The sequence below is a fragment of the Cricetulus griseus genome, chromosome 7 (genome assembly GCF_003668045.3).
Source record: "Cricetulus griseus strain 17A/GY chromosome 7, alternate assembly CriGri-PICRH-1.0, whole genome shotgun sequence".
Lineage (NCBI taxonomy): Eukaryota > Metazoa > Chordata > Mammalia > Rodentia > Cricetidae > Cricetulus > Cricetulus griseus.
Genome location: NC_048600.1, coordinates 118,854,726 through 118,872,084, shown reverse-complemented (window position 1 = coordinate 118,872,084; position 17,359 = coordinate 118,854,726). Strand labels below are relative to the sequence as shown.

The window sequence follows — 17,359 nt, the reverse complement described above, 5'->3', positions numbered from 1 at the left end:
TTTCTCCAAGTGTGACCATTTATAAATAAGTACATTTGCTTTCATACATACAGTTCATTGTACAGAGGACGCTCTGTATACATGGGGCAGGAAAATGCATTCATTTGAACTTTTCACATCTATCTCACACAGCTCACATGTACAGACAATAAAACTGTTCAAGCAAGTACAGCGAAGGAAATGTCTTCCTTATACACGGGGCTAGAGGCCTCCGCTGGGTGTGGGGTGTCCCCACTGCACGAGTTCACGACTGTGTGGTGTTTGATATATTAGGATAGAGAACAAACATGCATTGGATAATATACTGTACAGAGAAAGTCCTTTACATCTGAGTTATAGAAAACCTAAAGGAAAACTAAGTGCATTAAAGCTTTTCCAGCAAGTGTCTTGAAAGGACAGCAAAGAGGAATAATCAAAATCATATTAGTACAAATCACTCTTTAATTGTAGACTGTACATGTCTGTACTAATTAAAATCATCTTGGATTTGGAGGAGACAGAACAGAGACACAGACACTGTGCTAGATGGAAGGGAGGCCATGCCTGAGAATGGCACCTGCCCTGAGCCCCACAGGAACTGGCCCAACTCAGCAGGAATCAGCCAAATGTTAAAAAACAAAACAAAAGAAATCAGGACAGGAAATATAACTTACAGGATTTCCAAAATAACCTGTGAATGACGTGGGTATCTAGAGCCAGCATCGCTAGTTCTCCCCCCCCTCCCCCCAGCGAATGGGTACACAGTAAGGCAGGTACATTCAAGTACTGAATTTTCCAGAATTAACTCTCTGTCTGGTCCTGGGGATTGAAGGGAGTGATTTGAGTCCTAGCCAGACTTTCTGGTTAGTGAGTAGCAAAGGGAAAATCCAGCCACCAAGTGCTACAGAAACAAAGCAGCTAGGCCACGTTCTTCCCATGGAGTAGGTCTATCTGATACTAGGAGATGGTGCTGGCTGGCATCTCCGTGCATCCAGCTGCAGCCTGACTGGTCAGCTTAGTGTAGGATCACAGTCAGCAGGAAGAAATGAGATGGTAGGGTGAGGGAACATGAGAGAGTAACACTTGATTTTCGGTGTCCAATTACACGTTCATTTGGTACTGACTTTCAAAGCTCTGACTGCAGCCATCGTGTGGCCACAAGCGTCTCAGGGTGGCTCAGCTGCTGAGAGGCATTGGACACTGAAATGAAGGTTACCAACACTTCAGCCCTTGAGTGGTCTGTATTACAAAGGAGTTGATGAAGACCCAGGGAATATTCAAGTAGCTCTGCACAGTGGCTCCACCAGCCCCGTTGTGCTTGTGTCCAGGCCCCTAGCCAGCCACCTTTTCTTGGGAGCAGCCAGAGCTGATTTCAAGGCATTGCATGGTGAAGGTTTCCATGACGCGTCTTTGCAGGTAGCTCTTACCCCTAAGCCCTTTGTTCATTGTTAGTCATGGTAGATGGTCAGTCTGGAATTCCCAGAGGAAAAGGAGAAGTCACACCTTTCAACAAGCACAAGGCAGGGCAGTATGGCCCTCAGAGTAAAGGCGGCAGCAGACCGCTTCTTGAGAACTGGGCAGCCAGAGGGCAGCCAGGCAGGGTGGGTGGGGCTGCTGAGCACTGGGGGCTCAGCAGATGGGCACAGAGGCAGCACAGCCTGCCACCTGGGGAGCCTGTTCCATTGAGTGGCAAAGATTCAGTGAGCAACTGGTTTTGTCCAAGGCATTTCTGCAGTAGAAAAATAGCTATCTTTAATCAAACCACCCAACCATGATACTTGTGGAGTTATAAAAGTTGGAAGCTGAGTGGACTGGGAGACAGGAAGCTCCATGGGGAGAAAAGGCTCCTCTACATACCCATCCACCAGAGAAAGGGGGCTCAACCTAACCTCCCAAGCAGGTGGTGTTCAGAGTGTCTTGCTACAGGTGGCATGGATGCATGAAGACCCTCCAGGCCTTTGTTCCCTTCTTCCTGACCTCCAGTTTATGGGCCTGCCTGTTACACTGGCAGCAGCTCCACAAAGCCATTCTCTGTAACCAGGTAAGTATGCTGCAGAGCCACAGTGACACCTAGCGGTAGAGTACGGTGAAGCACACGTGACATCCACATATCCCACTGAGTATAACTAAACTCTAAGGAAAAATACTTATGGATATTAAATTAGATACTGGTTTAAATTTTTTCTATTGGGTATATCTCTGCAATATAAAAATATGAATATTTAGAGGGGAATCATAAAGTACTATACAATATAAGGGCTGAGAACACCTTTCTCTGAGTTGTTCTGTTTACAATTTAGGACCTGTTTAATAATCCAGGCTTAACTAAAATCAGCAAACTTGGATATCTGGACAACAACCTGGGATACTGTACACAATTCTAATTAGTGGAATTTTCCTGAGCCATCGAGTTTCAGCTAAACACCTAAGAAGGGCGCCTGGGAGAGGAACGAGGGGCTGTGCTCTATTAACTCGGGACTTCTAACAGTGCACGTCTGCAATCTGGACACAACAGCAGATACAAAATGATCTCCATTTGTCCATGCCGAATTCTCGTGTTACACAGGTTTTCCCTTTACTTTGTAAATAAACATTAATTTTAATTGTTACTTGTGTGCCTTACTGATCCAGTAAATATAAATGAACCATGTCTCAGGAGTCCCTAAGAAAATTGCTGGAAAGCACTTTAAAATCACTGCAAATATTTTCTTGTGTTTAAAAACTCAATCTTTCTGAGGCTTATATACAAGTTATTTCTTGTGCTATAAATGCTGTGATCACTGCTTGATTTCTTTCCTTGTTTTTTTTTTTTCTTGAAAAAACACACTAGAGCCAAGAGTGACTCTGCTAATTTCTAATGAAGACATTACTCACACTTAAATATCCAGTATTTATCAGAGTTACAAATCCGAACAGTAAAGTGCACCCATTTATAGACATGGTGTGATGGAAACCTATTAGTGCAAGAATTTTGGGCAAAGGAACATGTTTTGGTGAGAAACCTACAAGCTGAAGTTTGTCACCTGTCTCTACTTAAGGGAGATGTGAACAGAGTGAGCAGAATTTGCCAGTTTCATTTGAAAATTTTCTCCCATCCTGAAGCTAGCCATGTCTGGCAAATGCTCATTGCTGGGAAGGGAGGGGCACGTTTAAAATACAGTACTAAGATCAACCCATGGCAGTGAAGTAGCAAAGCAGGGCACAGGCAGTCTGCATCCAGGGAAGACCCTTGTTTTATTTTCTGCTCAAGAAGCTCCTGTTGGTGTTTTCTAGTCAAAACCCACTGGAACCCAGTAGTGACAGCCACTCTTTTATGATGGCCAGGAAAGAACTGTGGTTTGACATTGACCTTTCAGGTGGGGGTAGAGTAGCTAACCCTTGCTTTTCCTGAGGGAAAAAAAAAAAAAAAAGGACGGGTCCTGGGGAAAAGTGGCAGCTGTAGTGTCTTGTAGGATTGCATGACATTCTAACTCACCTGGACAGGTAAGGGGATAAGGGTGGCTTTCCAAACAGGCAGGGGCACTTTTCTAATGGGTTGCAGTAGCTCCCTTGGAGGTGGTTCAGATAGGATACAATGAAGAGAAAAACAGGGCTATTGTCCAGACACACCAGGAACCAAGAAGCTGCTGTTCCCAGCTACAGGCTAACCTTACTGCCATAAACTTCTTTTTCCAGATGGGAGAAACGGAGATATAGACAGGTGGATGGATAGGTAGGAAGAGAACGCCAATGCCTACCCTAGTTTAGGAGAATGGGGCAGTTCTTCCATCAAAGTGAAAACTGAAAACTGTTCTGCTTACAGAGATGAGTCCTGATCCGTTTTAAGCCTGGGGTCCATCTCCTGGCATAATCTAAGTCAGGGAAGAAAGGTTTTTAATCTCAGTGTCATGCTCCATGTCTTACAGATCCTTTCAGAGAACCTGTATCCCAAACAAGTCACAGCTGGATTTTATCAAGACACTGTCCTTCCTGTAGCCCCTTACTAATAAGAGTAAATCGTTCCCTAAGAACATGGGACCGACACCCCTGTTTGGTCTGCTGGGCTGAGTTGCTGACTTTAAGAGCCGACACGAGCCAGCGACAGGACTGTGCTGCAGCTTTGGTCCCTGTGTTCTTGCTGCCTATCTCACAGTTGTCTCAGTGCTCGCAAAGTCAGGTTAGCAGACATCCACAGACCTAGAAGATGTGTAGACACTGATGGGAAAGGCCTGTGGTCAATCTTATGCCCCTGTCCAGGGCTCAAAGGAGTCTGCAACACTTTTGGCTTTTTCTGACTTTCAAAGATAATCCCCAAATACTCCTAGATAAAAGACATGATTCCTGTAACAGTGAATTATGAAACCAGAGGTCTTAAAATGGAATTAATTCACAACTGGCATGGAATGTAGTGGCCTCGGTAGAACCCCTGGGATGCATCTTATAGTCCCGAGAGAATCTAAGCAGGTTCTGGAAGAACCTATTTCTTCCTAACACCATCTATGTGTGAGACAGCAAAGGCCACCTGACTCCAGGTGAAGATGCAGCTAAGAGATTATTGCACCAGCCAGACCTCAGCAATCTGCTCAGTACTGTTTTGGGATCTAAACAGCAGACTTCTCCGGGACAGATTTCTTGCAGCAAGAAGCAAGATCAACCTTTATTCCCCCCTTCTCCTCTTTTCTCTGTATCTAGTCCCTCCTCTAGCCCTGGAAAATCAGTAGCCTTTAGTGGCTCGTTGTTGCTGAGAGCTTTAAAAATACCCACAGTTCTGGAATCTCCTTGGCTGATCAACTTATTTAAAGGGCCGAATATTTACTAAATGTTCTTAAAATGCCTCTTGGAAAATCAACATGGTAACATTTCAAATAATTATAGTGGGCTTTTCTTCCAATTTAGCAGCTTGCTTTCTTCTACACTCTCCCCTAGACCCCTTTATCTCAGGGGAAGACCAGCAGCACAGAAAATGAAGATTCTAGACCTGTTGCCCACAGGGAGCTAGAGTCTGGGGAGGAGACCATGGCACAGGAATGCCCTGGGGCTGGCCATGTGGAACACTGAGTAAGAATGCAAAGACAAAGAGGCATCACACACTTCCTAGAGCTTCTAGAAGAAAACAAACAAGAAAATCTTACTTTTTAGAAAGGAAAAAGACATTCACACAACAAGAACATCAGTGAAAGCGATTGTCTCCTGGAGAAAGCTGACCAGTGTGTCTGATCTCCCTGGTTAAAGCTCACGACACAAAACCTCCTCGTTGGCATTGGAAGAGAGGGCGAGAGCATGTGGCTGGGGCACAGACCCGAGAAAGTCCTGGCTCACCAGAGGCCAGCTTCCCAGTCAGCTGCATGCAAAGGGTTTCAACATGTGGGCTGTCACCTCTGAACACCACACAGAAACTACATGAGAAATGAAGCCAGAGAACTACCTCAGATGTGGAAACCAAGCCTGAAAATGCGCAGTGAAAACATATGGGTCTCACTCCAACAAATGTCTCTTAAACATTAGACTCCACAAATGGTCTCTTTGGTTTGATAGGCGATGTCTGCCCTTGTCGAGAGTCCCGAGACAATTGCCTGTACAGGTTGTCCTGGTATGCCTGAGCCACGGGGAGGGTCCGTGCCACCTTCACGTCAGGATAGGAGGAAGCCTGGCTGACTCTTTCCAAGAGGTCTCCACGTGACCCATTAGCCAGCATCCCATGGGGGCTGTAATAATCGTCCTCCAGCAAATGGCCATTCTGTGCATTGTTGGTTTTGTTATAAAAGGCAATGTTGCTGATGGATGATGGTGGACTGAAGGACTCAGGCTGAGGCAGGTTGCCTGGAGACGTGGGACTGAGAACGGTATCCACAGATGACACTGCCCAGGTCCGATTCTGCTGGTGAAGGTGGGGGTACTGTTGAGTCCGGGCTGTTTTATCTATGATCCCCATAAATGGTGTGGTCCTGGATCGGGTGGGCTCACTGGGATAACCTCCCTGAGTGGGAGACACTGGTGACAGCTCGTCACATGACCTATCATATGTTGGTTTCAGTGGGATCTCCATTTGCTGAATTGAAGAAGAAGGCCGGAAGGTGGGAGTCAGGTTGGAGGTGGATGCGATGCTATTGCTAGATGGGGAAAAGCGAAGGCCCACGCTCTGCGAATGCAGCAGTGGCCTGGGAGTTGGTGGGTGGGGCTTGATTTCATTTGGGTTGATACTGATAGGTCTTCTGATTAAATGTGACACATCCGGGGAACCCAGCTGGCTGGAGGAACGTTCCAGATCTAGTTTTGAGTGACAGACTGGATAATAGGATGCTGACTGGCTACGTCCAATCTGTGGTGTCTGGCTGTACCTCATGCCACCTCTATAGGCAGAGGAGGGTCGCTGTGGTAGATCTTCTTTGGCCAATCCTCCATGCTGACAGATGGCGCCAGCACTCAGGCTGGCTTGAACATGCTGTACGGGTCTCCCATCTCCTACAATCCCCCCTATGGATCCCTGATAAACCAATCGGCTCTGACTCACTCCCATGTCTCCCTGTGGAGACTGGTATTTACTAGCCATCGAATGGGCTACTTGGCCGTAGGCTCCTGTAGGGATGACAGTGCTTGAGTGAACTGCTGAGCTAGGCTGGTTACTTCTTACAATTTGGGCCTTGGCAGGCTGTAGCCTGAGCCCCTGCTGGGGAACTGCCACTGGAAGCTGAGGCATCTGGTAGGGTCGTTGGGCCATCTTGGATAGTGGAGATTTTGGTCTGCCAGGAAGCTGACTCACATTTGTTTCCTGCTGATAGCGTACAGGGGAGCCAGACTGGGATCTATAGACACCCATGCTCTCAGCTGGAGGGCTGGCCCGGTACTGAGGGCCTCTACGGAGAGGGGAAGGGGGAGGGCTCGGGTATTCTTTGCCTTGCCCTCCCACAGGAGGTGGGCTAAACCGGTAAGATGCACCCTGATGAGCTGGGGAAGTATGTGGTGGGCTAGGCCTATAATGAGAGTTCTGGTGAGTCGGAGAAAGAGCAGGCGAGGTGGACTGATAACCTTGTCTAGTGGGAGAACCTACAGAACTATTGGACCGGAAGTCAAAAACCTGATGAGAGCCAAGAGGTGAGCTAGAGATATAGGCCGAGTCCCGATGGGCTGGAGAGGAGGGTGGGCTCTGGATTACTGGGAGCCCCTGACTGGGTCGAGCCTCTGTCTGGAGGCCAATAGAAACGTTTTCAACATCCTGTTCCAAGTACTCCTCCTCAAGTATGTCTTGTACAGAGTATATATCTTCCTGCGGGGGCTCAGGCTCTGTTTCTTCCTCTGGTATCTCCTGCTGGGGCTGCTGGGGCGGCGGTGGCTGCTGTGGCTGCTGCATCTGCCTGCACTCCTCCTCCACTCGCATCAGAAGCCTCTGGATCTCACGGTTGTTTGGACAGAGCTTGATGGCCTCTTTCAGGTCCTCTAAGGCTGCTGCAAACTGTCTGCTTGACAAAATGCAAACACGAGAATGGGAGTTATTCTGAGTGAATAGGAATCACCAGGAGCTGAGAACATGGCCACCGGTTCAGAGAACTGCATCTGTGGGACTCTAAAGGGTCTAGTTCAGTTCCACTTAGAAGGAAGGGAACAAAGAGGCAGTTATTCTAAGAGTCCAGAATGATCTCCTGGACATTTTGGCCTCCATCTTCCTTCTGGCCTCTCTGGGGTTAATAGAGAGCATCTTCATTATGTCAGTCAAGACAGGCTGTTCAGGAAGATCTCATGTCCAAGTGCAGCCTTGGCAGTATGAGGGTTGGCTGGGGTTGTCATTTACAGTGTCACTGTCAAGTAGCTTAGGAACAAAACAGTAAGTAACTGCAGTGTTTAAAAATCTTGCTGATCCAGTGTAATTTTTTTGGGGGAAGGAAGGGGAGTGTTTGAGACAGGGTTTCTCTGTGTGGCCCTGGCTGTCCTATAATTCACTACATAGACCAGGCTGGTCTTGAACACATAGAGAGCCTCCTGACTCTGCTTCCTGAGTGCTGGGATTAAAGGCATACATTACTGTGCCCGGCTGATCTTGTGGAATTTAAAAAATATCCTCAGTATTTTGGTCTAAACTTCAGGCCTCTTACATCCTAGGTACGAAGCCTGTCTGTCTTCTGTCCCTTTTCCTCATCACCTAACAGCACCACTGTGTCTTTCTGCTAGGTCACAGTCCACAGAAATTAAATTTGCTGCTAAGGTGACCGAGAGTGGGGCTGCTGAGCTTACTCCAAGAAGACTCTCATTTACAAACGAGGAAATGAACCATGGAGATATTCCTATCTTCCCAGCTAAAACTACCCAGAAAGCAGACAACTCATGTTTTGAAAAGGAATAATCCCAGAGGGAGAGGATTAATAATTGACTTTCTATAAAAATGTTAGGACTCTAGCTAGATCATTGCCTTTAGTGTCAATGGCCTTGGTTTGATTTTTTTTTGTAGACATGTCCCCCTGGATCATAGCAACAGATCCCAACAGTTCCTTCCCATGCACGGAAGAAGGCTGGGGACAGAGGCATCAAGGACAGTGACTGGCAGCTTTTTTTTAGCTCCTTCTAGAGACTTTCTTGCTCACTGGCCAAGGCATAGCAGATGGGCTCAAGTAATGGTGCCACCTCAGCCCTGGAAGCAGGGTCTCCTCTCTCCCTCTGTGTAGCAGTTTAGGTGAGAATGCCAATGCCACCAGACTTAGAAGACCCCTCTATGGAGGACTAAATAATCTAAGGAGTCCCCAAATGCCTGTAGGAAAGGACAAGAGTCTGTAAGTGGCTGTCCTGTTCTCCCTGTAAAGAAGGTAGATGGGAGACTTGGCTTAAACAGCTCCTCTTACTTCATCAGTATCTCTTCACGCCATTGGCTTGGGGCTGAAAAAGTGACTGAGACATGACATAGGCTCCCTGGAAGCAAGTGCCTTTTTTCATTTTACTTTTCTCCAAAGGTGCCCAGGAGAGCTGCCGATTGTAGGCTCTGTCCTGCGTATAAGGCCTGGCCCTGAGAGTCCCCCAGGGCAGGCGTATCGGGCACACCCAGGGCGGCCTGCGTGGCCTTGGCAGGTTTTCTGGCCCTGCTGCCTCTCGCCCTCCCTCGCCTCACCTGCTGCTGCGCTTTGCCCTCGCTCTCGCATAGTACGCTTCATAAGATTTCGGTTTCAGCTCCAGGGCCTTAGTAGCAAATTCCTCCGCCATTCCAAAGTCCTGCCATTACAACAGGTATGCAGATGAGTCAGTGAAGAGACACACAAAAGACAACTCGGGAATAAAACAAATTATATGCACAATTCTTTGACATTTGTGGGTGGAGTGCATGGGGTTTGTGACTCGTCTGTTACGCCTCTAACCAAAGTTCCCGTCTGCATCCCTCAGTATGGTTCTGAAACCACTATGGACTTTATTTGCTCAAAATAGTTAAATAAAAACCCAAACTTTTGAATTTGGCTCCTTTCTACCTTCCTAGCAGTTTTTTGATATCCCAGAAGCCAAATGTCAGTCCTCTGCGGTAAGGTTCCTAAAGTAGGAACCCTAAAGTCTCCACACAGAGGGGACACAGACCTGCAGGTGGCACTTAACCTGTTCTTCCTGCTGTGCTCCAAAGACCGTGGCTTCTCAAGGGTCACTGAGAATATACCTCAGAGTCTAGATGAAGGGTCTGGTAACAGCAAAGAGCACTGACTGGAGCCAAGGCGGCATGGGGATGCCAGAAAGGCAGGCTTGGTCCTCTGGTCTGTTCTAACTCCAGCAGGTTGCACAGTTTCATACCCACTGTTGCAGAGGTGAGGCTGAGCATGATGTGAGACATAGTGCTGTGTATATCGGACATACAGCAAGTGTTCCGTAAACTACTTTGTATTTCACAGATGTTTCTCTGGCTTGTTTCTTCTCCTACTTGAGCCCTTACATAGGAAACACTCAAAATAAAACAAAACAAAACAAAACAACAAAAAACAAACAAACAAACAAAAATAAAACCAGAAACAGACTGTGGCTGTGACTGAGTTCTGTGCTGTCTCTGGAGGCACCCTGGAGGAATAGGGTTTGGGGCACATAGCACTGAGCAGGCAGAGCCTGTGGTCGTTAGGATCTCCTTGGATACTAAGCTAAAGGGAAATGTTTTAATCTTCACTGGGGGGGAGTTCCTACTTTTGAGACATGGTCTTGCTATGTATCCCAAGTTAGCCTAGAACTCCCAATCTTCCTGCTTCTGCTCTGAAGTACTGTCATTTTTGATACACACCACCATGTTCAGCTCAGGGTTTTCTCTTCTTTATATGTCAAAGCCATGGGAGAGCATGATTACATTCACAATTCCTAAGGCCCTGGGGCATAGGTGAGGGTTCCTAAGACACTTCCTACTCACATGCAGACACTTCTGTACTTAACACAGTGCTGGTCCATGGGGGTAATTAGTAGTTCTGTGATAAATGCAGAGCTAGAGGAAATAGTCCAACCTGCATGGGCTACATTCCATCCCCATTTCCTAACTTTCCCTTTACCTACCTGAGAGATAACCATTGTTTCTGAGAGTACGAACCCCCCTTCTTCCTTGGTGCTAGAACCTACAGTAGGGTCTTGTGCATGCTAAAAAAGAACTCTTAGAATATTCTTAAAAAACTGATTAACTGCTAGGGAAAAAAGAAGCCAGCAGACTGACACACACTGCTGAGTTTTGCTACCTTCTCAGGGGAGGGACACAGAACCTTTGGTACTGATTTTATTTTTCACACGAGAAACCTCAGGCAGGACTTTACTATCTTGTCCCCAGATACTTTGCCTATGTCCATCTCCACCCAAAGGCATCTATTCCATGTCCCCACTCCTTTCTCCTCTAACTGTGTCCTCTGAGACGGGCAAGTCCACCCCAGGGCTCTTTCATTGTAGGTTTCAGGGCTGGGATAGATGGTGCGAAGTTATTACACAAGTCTTTCCATACTTGATGGCAGAACCTTTTCTACTGCAGCCAGAACCTTCGTCTGGACAGCTGAGTCCCTTACTGATCAACATCTCTGCTGGGTTTGGATTATTTCTATCACTTGAGGAACTGGAAATCTCTGGTGATGTCAATGACTCTTGTCATGACTTCATTTCCAGTGTCTGAGAGAGGCTCAGGAGAGTCTGCATGACAAAGGAGCACTGGCTGAAACTACACCTGCAAAGAATTGAAGAGAGCCAAGGACAACTAGGGAGATGAGAGAGGGCAGAAGGAGTTTTAAGATTTCATCTATGGCAAGAAGGGGCATGACATAGTGGAATACAGAGGCGAGGGAAGAGGTGGGAAGTTCAATAGTCTCAGGAATTAACCATGGAATCTACAGCCCTGAGGCATATGCCTTAGGGTGCACTGGAAAGACAGTGACTGAACTAGACCTAACTGCATCTGGAATTCTGCTGAGAACTGACTGGGGTGTACATGGAGATGACAGTGTTTCTGGTCGCTTTAGTGAGAATTAGGAAAATGCAGAATGCTGCAAACTGCTCACAGAACTAGCTTTTCTAGAGTCTGAGAGAGCTGTATTCAGTATGGATTTATTTCAATTGCAAATGTCAGTGCTCTGTGAAGGACAACCAAGTTCCAAATGGGGCAGAGAGGATATCTGGGGTCTAGTATAAGCTACTGAGTGACAAGAACTTTCAACTTCCAGCACAGCAGAAAGAGTGGGGATTAGTGGGACTTACGTTCATTTTCCTGCGACATCGAGAGAGGTTGAGGAGGAGAGACACTTTGAGCTCCCGGAAGGTTTTCAAGTCCTCACCAAACCCTTCTCTAGGGAATTTCTTCAGAGCATACTGGTAGCGCTGGGCAGCTTCCTTTACTTTACCTTTCTAATGGGGTACAAATGAAGAGTACAATGTTGGTTTGCTGAATGACCGAGGAGATCTGGCTACTAGTCCCTGCCTACTCTTGGAAGCTGTTATAAAGATTGAGTCTTTTGTTCCTTTGAAGCCAAGAGCGGAAGTCTAGTCTTTTCTATAGGGAACTCCCTTGGCAACAAGGGGAAGGTTGAAGGTGATATCTAAAATCACAAGCCGGAGAAACAAAATCTTTGCAAATGGATATAACAGTTTCTGAACTGTTCTCAAGGGCTAACCTTGCTCCCTGGGAAGTTCTTTCTTTTCTTGAACTGCTCTCATGGGACACATATGACTTTCTGGTCCCAACACCCCAGAGTGATTGCTCTTCCCTAGGTTCTGGCTTATGTGGCTCCTGTCTGTCCCAAAGCATAGATAATTCTCTCCCTCAGGAAACATGCAGGACCTAAAAGGTCTAGCTGTAGCTTCTCAAAAGTAACAGGAGAAAACTGTGTCAACTGCACCCCTATTTGTGGATCAGGCATGAGGTAAGAATGGCAGAGAAGAAAAGTTTGGGATCTGTGACTCTCACTTTGTAGGAGACATTTTCCCAAGATGAAATAAATCTGACCAACTTGGAGATCCCGCTGCAGAAGCACTGAGCTCTCTTTACACTTGGTGTCTGCAAAGCTGTGTATAAAGTACAGAGAGAGGCAGGTGGCAGCTCCCAACTTTACTCTCTTCCTCTGTACAGCTGCAGCTCTCTAGGTAGCAACACTTTAACTGAAATCATCTTTTAATTAGAAGTGTAGAGTCTTCCAAGGTAGAATTCTGAATGTGATTAATAATAGCTCTGCCTGTTTACATTAGGAGGCAGGAGTCCTTGCCTCAGGATAGCAGAAGTTACATTGTGACCAAGGCTTAGATTCTTCAGAGTGACACACAAGTCCATAAATATGATACCTACAGTAATGAAGATCTTTGAGTTTATGTGATTTTATGTTATCAAGTTTGGATCTAGGCTCAAGCTTCCTAAAAGCTATGATTATCATGATGTACTCAAAGAGTGTCCAGGAACTAAATTCTGCCCAGGACCTTGTATATTTGTAACATAGGGAAGCTTTTACCATCATTTCCTTTTAGATCTGTGATGTCTTGAGGATGTCTGCTGCTAAAAACTGGGTTGGAGTTATTTATCTTCAGGGATGATCCACTGAATTCAAATACTGAGGTGACTGACATGTAACACCCTAAGAACTTCCTTCTGACCAAGTGTGTATTAAGGGTACTTATCTTTTAAAGACTGTCATTCAGTGAGTGACTTTAAGCAAATGTGTAACAATCACTGTTTACCCTATTTAAAATGCTATTATTACTATCAACTTTTTTTCCCAGAATGCCCTACAACTTCTTCTATAGCCAAAGAGGACCTTAACCTTAACGTTCCTGATCTTTGCCGGGCGTTGGTGGCGCACGCCTTTAATCCCAGCACTTGGGAGGCAGAGGCAGGCGGATCTCTGTGAGTTTGAAACCAGCCTGGTCTACAAGAGCTAGTTCCAGGACAGCCTCCAAAGCCACAGAGAAACCCTGTCTTGAAAAACAAAACAAACAAACAAACAAAAGTTCCTGATCTTCTTTTGTCTCTACTTCCAAAGTACTGGAATTACAGGGATGTGTAACCATGCATAAAAACTTACGATTAATAAAACTGCAAACAGCTATAGTATGTATCACTTTGCTTTTAATTACCCTGTGATTTCCTCACTTAGAAGATTCCATGTAAAACCTGTTACCAAAGTAACAGTAAAACCAGAGTTTTCTGGTGATGTGCAAGAGGCACATGTAGGCTGTTTGTGCTTTAGTGTCAGGAAGGTAAAAAACCCAGGACTCTAACTCAGGAGACCGTGAGTAGGGAATGACTTTCTACCTTTGCTTCTAGAGAAAAGAATGAAAACTGTCAAGTTTTCAAGAGTCTACATGTAGAAAACAGTTCCCCCCGCCCTCACCTTATAAAACATGTCCCCCTCTTCCATCAGCTTGCTCAGCAGGATGATCATGATGTCTGGTTTGGAGGTGGCCATCGCCCATGTGGCTGGACCTGTAGTGTACAGGATGCATGATGGGTAAAGAACTCATACAATGTAAGGTGGTAGGAAGCTAGGTGAAAAAATTACCCTGGGGGAATTTCTGCTGAGAGAACAACTTGTTTCACAATGATCACCTCATCTTTTAGTCCTGGGAGTATTTCAGTTTCTCCCACTGCCAAGAAGATGCACTGGATTTGTTTGTGTTCACCTTAAAATAAGAATGTCTCAACTGTCCAAGCTTGTGCCACAGGAGGGCAGGAATGCCTGAGTGGTACATATGAGCACATAATGGCTTTGTTTGGAATTATTTTAAGTCAGAAGTTGGAAGAAAGGGTTTATAGTAAAGGTTACCACAATATTAGAAAAAAAAAATCCAAGACAGAACAATTTATTTTCTATCTGAGGTGGAAAACTCCCACATTTTGACTTAATTTTGAAGTGTGCACTCTGTAGAAGGGAAACCCCAATAAAGACTCTAAAGGCTCCCTTAGAGCTAAGTACCAAATAGGACTCCCTGGGATTCACTTGGAACCTGGGGCACAACTCAAGTGTCAATAGATATGAAACAAACAAGCATTAGTAAGGACTACTTTACTCATGGAAGAAAAGAATAAAGTTAAATTGATTAGTTAACTGAGGACTGAATTATTTACCAACTAAGCTTTTTAGGGTTAGTTATCAAAAGTTCAAGTTATTCTCTGCAACAGTCATTAAAAAAATCTTCTTTTAAGGTGAAGTAAATTAAAAGATTAGAGGTGTAGGGAACTCATGCAGGCTAAATCAAAGAGGAGAAGGCAAAGCTGACCAAGCCATCAGACCACGCCTGATGCTGACAGCGGGGGAATATACCTCGTGGGCGACTCGGTAACGTCTGACAACCTTCAAAGAAAGGAGAAAACAAAAAGTTGTAGGAGAGGAAAAAAAAATGGATGAAGGTGAAAAAAAAAAAAGAAGAAGGAAAAAGCAGCAGTGAGAGGCAGGCAGCAAAAAGCCAGCACATCAGCCAGCCCTTGTCTACAGTCTGTGGGGGAGGGGGGAGCAGCTGGGGTGGCAGCAGCAGGGGCTTGAGAGTTTGAAGCACATACAGAGCAAGGAAAAGCAAAGGCTTACAGCACTGCAGCGAGCCAGGATGCTCTCAGGGTGGGACTAGAGCAGAGGCAGCACCAAGATGTGCATAAGCTCAGTGCAGCCTCCTGGCTAAGGCTACAAAGGGCAGGGGAGAGAGTCATGTGACTCTCGACATAGGTTTCTACAGACTATGGTACTCTCTCTGGGCCAGTAGCCTTTGTTCACTTGGAAGGTAATTGGATCAGGGCAGAGGGAAAACTATATAAATTTACACCAAACACCCAGGGCAGCCAGACCACTGGCCCCTGGGCACAGATGGTCACTACCATCTTTCCTTCTCTTACCTATTTTGGCTCCTTTCTTCAGTAGAGTGACTACAACGGAAGTGTTCCTGCAACCCACTGCCCTATCCAAAGGACGCATCCCACTGTAGTCAACATGCTCAATCATGGCCCCATGATCCACCAGGAACTGGACCTAAGCAAGGAACAAGCAGCACTGTTAACAGGCACAATGGATACAGCTTGCCCCTTTTCAAACTGCCTGTCTGAACCAGAGTATAAAAATCACTTCAGGTTTTCAGTAATGGTTTGTATATTTCTGTCCTCCACCAATTATAGATTTGGAGAATCTATGCTGGAATCATCGAAATAGTACTTCACATTAGGTCCTAGATAGTATTACTGATGAATAACATCCCCTGTCCTTACTCTCCTGGGGTCTGTTTAAAGGTACTCACCACCTCAGCATCGCCATAGAAAGCTGCCAGGTCCAGTGGGGTGCGGCCATTCTTGTCAGCATGATCTGTAGCAGCTCCATTATCCACCAGAGAACGTACTACTGAGAGATGGCCCTTCAAACAAGCCCAGCTAAGGGCTGTCAACCCTTCTTTGTCCATTAGGGCAATAGAGGCACCTATAAGAACCAATGGGAGTCCCGTGTTAACAGGACTGAAGACACAAACATCTGTAGCAGAAAGGAATGCTGATACATAAGGTATATATGCTGTGAAAGACATATATAGCTTTTACTTCTAGATTTTTCTATTTTGAGATTGACCCTGGCTGGCCATGATGACACACACCAGTAATCCCAGAAGTAGGGAGGAGCAAGCAGGAAGATCATGAGTTTGAGGCTAGTTTGGGCTACAGAGTGAGCTCAAGATCTGTCTGAGCTACATCTTCATCTCCTGAGTGCTGTGATTACAGGTGTGTGCCAGCCCAGTTTGTGTGGTACTGGGGATTGAACCTAGAGCTTTGTGTATGCTAGGCAAACACTCTGCCAGCTGAACTTTATTTCCAAGCCCCAAATTACAACTTACTTAAAAAAAATTAAAAACACGTAAATGTTCCTATTCTATAGTATTCTACACATAATGTAGGCTAAATAATTTTTGTTGACTTAGTGAAAATTCACTTCAGTGAAAAAAACAAACAAAAAACCAAATAAAATACCCAAAGAAAATATAAAAGGAACCAGTTCAAAGACCCTGGGTAAGGCAGAACAAACCTCTGGAGTCTATGCCTAATGAGTGTCTACTGGCATGTGGCAGATATGGTAGTTACCTAAGGGTCATCAGTGCTGAAGAGGCCCTGCCTTTTCTGTTGGATATAGTTTGTTCCGGAATATTGCTTCATGTCACATCTTAAGAATCTAGGTCTACTCCCTCTGAGTACTCCCTCTGAGTGCTGCCCCCCCCCCCAGCAATAATAAAGATAGGTAACATGAAGTCAGACTTGTTTGGTAACTTGGCAAGAGTTACATTGTACCCTGGAAGAGCAACTCTTGATTTACACCTTTGAGTCTGTGGCTGTGGAAACAAATCTTCCTTGAAGGGACAGAGCTGAAGAAGCCACAGCAAATCTCTTAGGAGAAGCCTAGCCTTCCTGATCCTTGGCTGTTCAGGTCTGGGCACAGTTCTTCAGAGGCTGGTTTCCCTTGAAGGAACGTGCATATATGTATAGATAATTATATGTATTTAAGTCTGGTTTATTAACAGTGTAGGCTAACTGGAATGATGTCATTCATGATTTCAAATCTCCTCACTACCCCCTGCTTGATGCAAATCCACAGGCTCCCACTAGATGGTGCTGTAGTGCCACCAATGATGAGCCATTTCTTACTATGACGGCTTGGGACACCACTACTGCATAGGGGCTGATCTTAGAGCAGTCAGCAGGAGCTGGGATGCTTTAACATTGTTCACCTGCAGGGAAAAATACACTAGCCTCATAGAGGGAACCTCCTTTAACTTGTTTCCCATTTACCAAGGATGGGAGTATGTTGAAAAATGCCACAAGGAATTTATTATAACTTAGTAGTAATATCCCAATTCTCCAAAGAGGGTCTCATTGCTAGCAAGTCTTCTTTTTACCTCCTTTGGATTCAAGAAAAATATTACCTGTGCAGGCTGACAAATTGATACCCAGATTCACCTGGTGTGTTGGTATACTCCTTTATTTTTT

At 45.6% G+C, this 17,359-nt stretch overlaps 1 protein-coding gene across 10 annotated transcripts in view; it reads right to left on the bottom strand.

Annotated features, from left to right (window-relative positions):
* Window positions 1-17,359, bottom strand: part of Tanc2 (tetratricopeptide repeat, ankyrin repeat and coiled-coil containing 2) — a 311,247-nt gene continuing 293,888 nt past the window's right edge. For 6 of the 10 annotated variants that reach the window (XM_027427849.2, XM_027427854.2, XM_035447997.1 and 3 more), the window contains 7 exons: window positions 15,634-15,809; window positions 15,239-15,371; window positions 14,676-14,705; window positions 13,746-13,837; window positions 11,626-11,772; window positions 9,050-9,150; window positions 1-7,415 (listed from right to left, as the gene is read on the bottom strand). In XM_027427849.2, the coding sequence (XP_027283650.1) occupies window positions 5,453-7,415; window positions 9,050-9,150; window positions 11,626-11,772; window positions 13,746-13,837; window positions 14,676-14,705; window positions 15,239-15,371; window positions 15,634-15,809 (2,642 nt within the window). In that variant the 3' untranslated portion in view covers window positions 1-5,452. The remainder of the gene's footprint in view (window positions 7,416-9,049; window positions 9,151-11,625; window positions 11,773-13,745; window positions 13,838-14,675; window positions 14,706-15,238; window positions 15,372-15,633; window positions 15,810-17,359) is intronic. The other 4 variants (XM_027427852.2, XM_027427855.2, XM_027427850.2 and 1 more) reach the window with 3 other exon arrangements.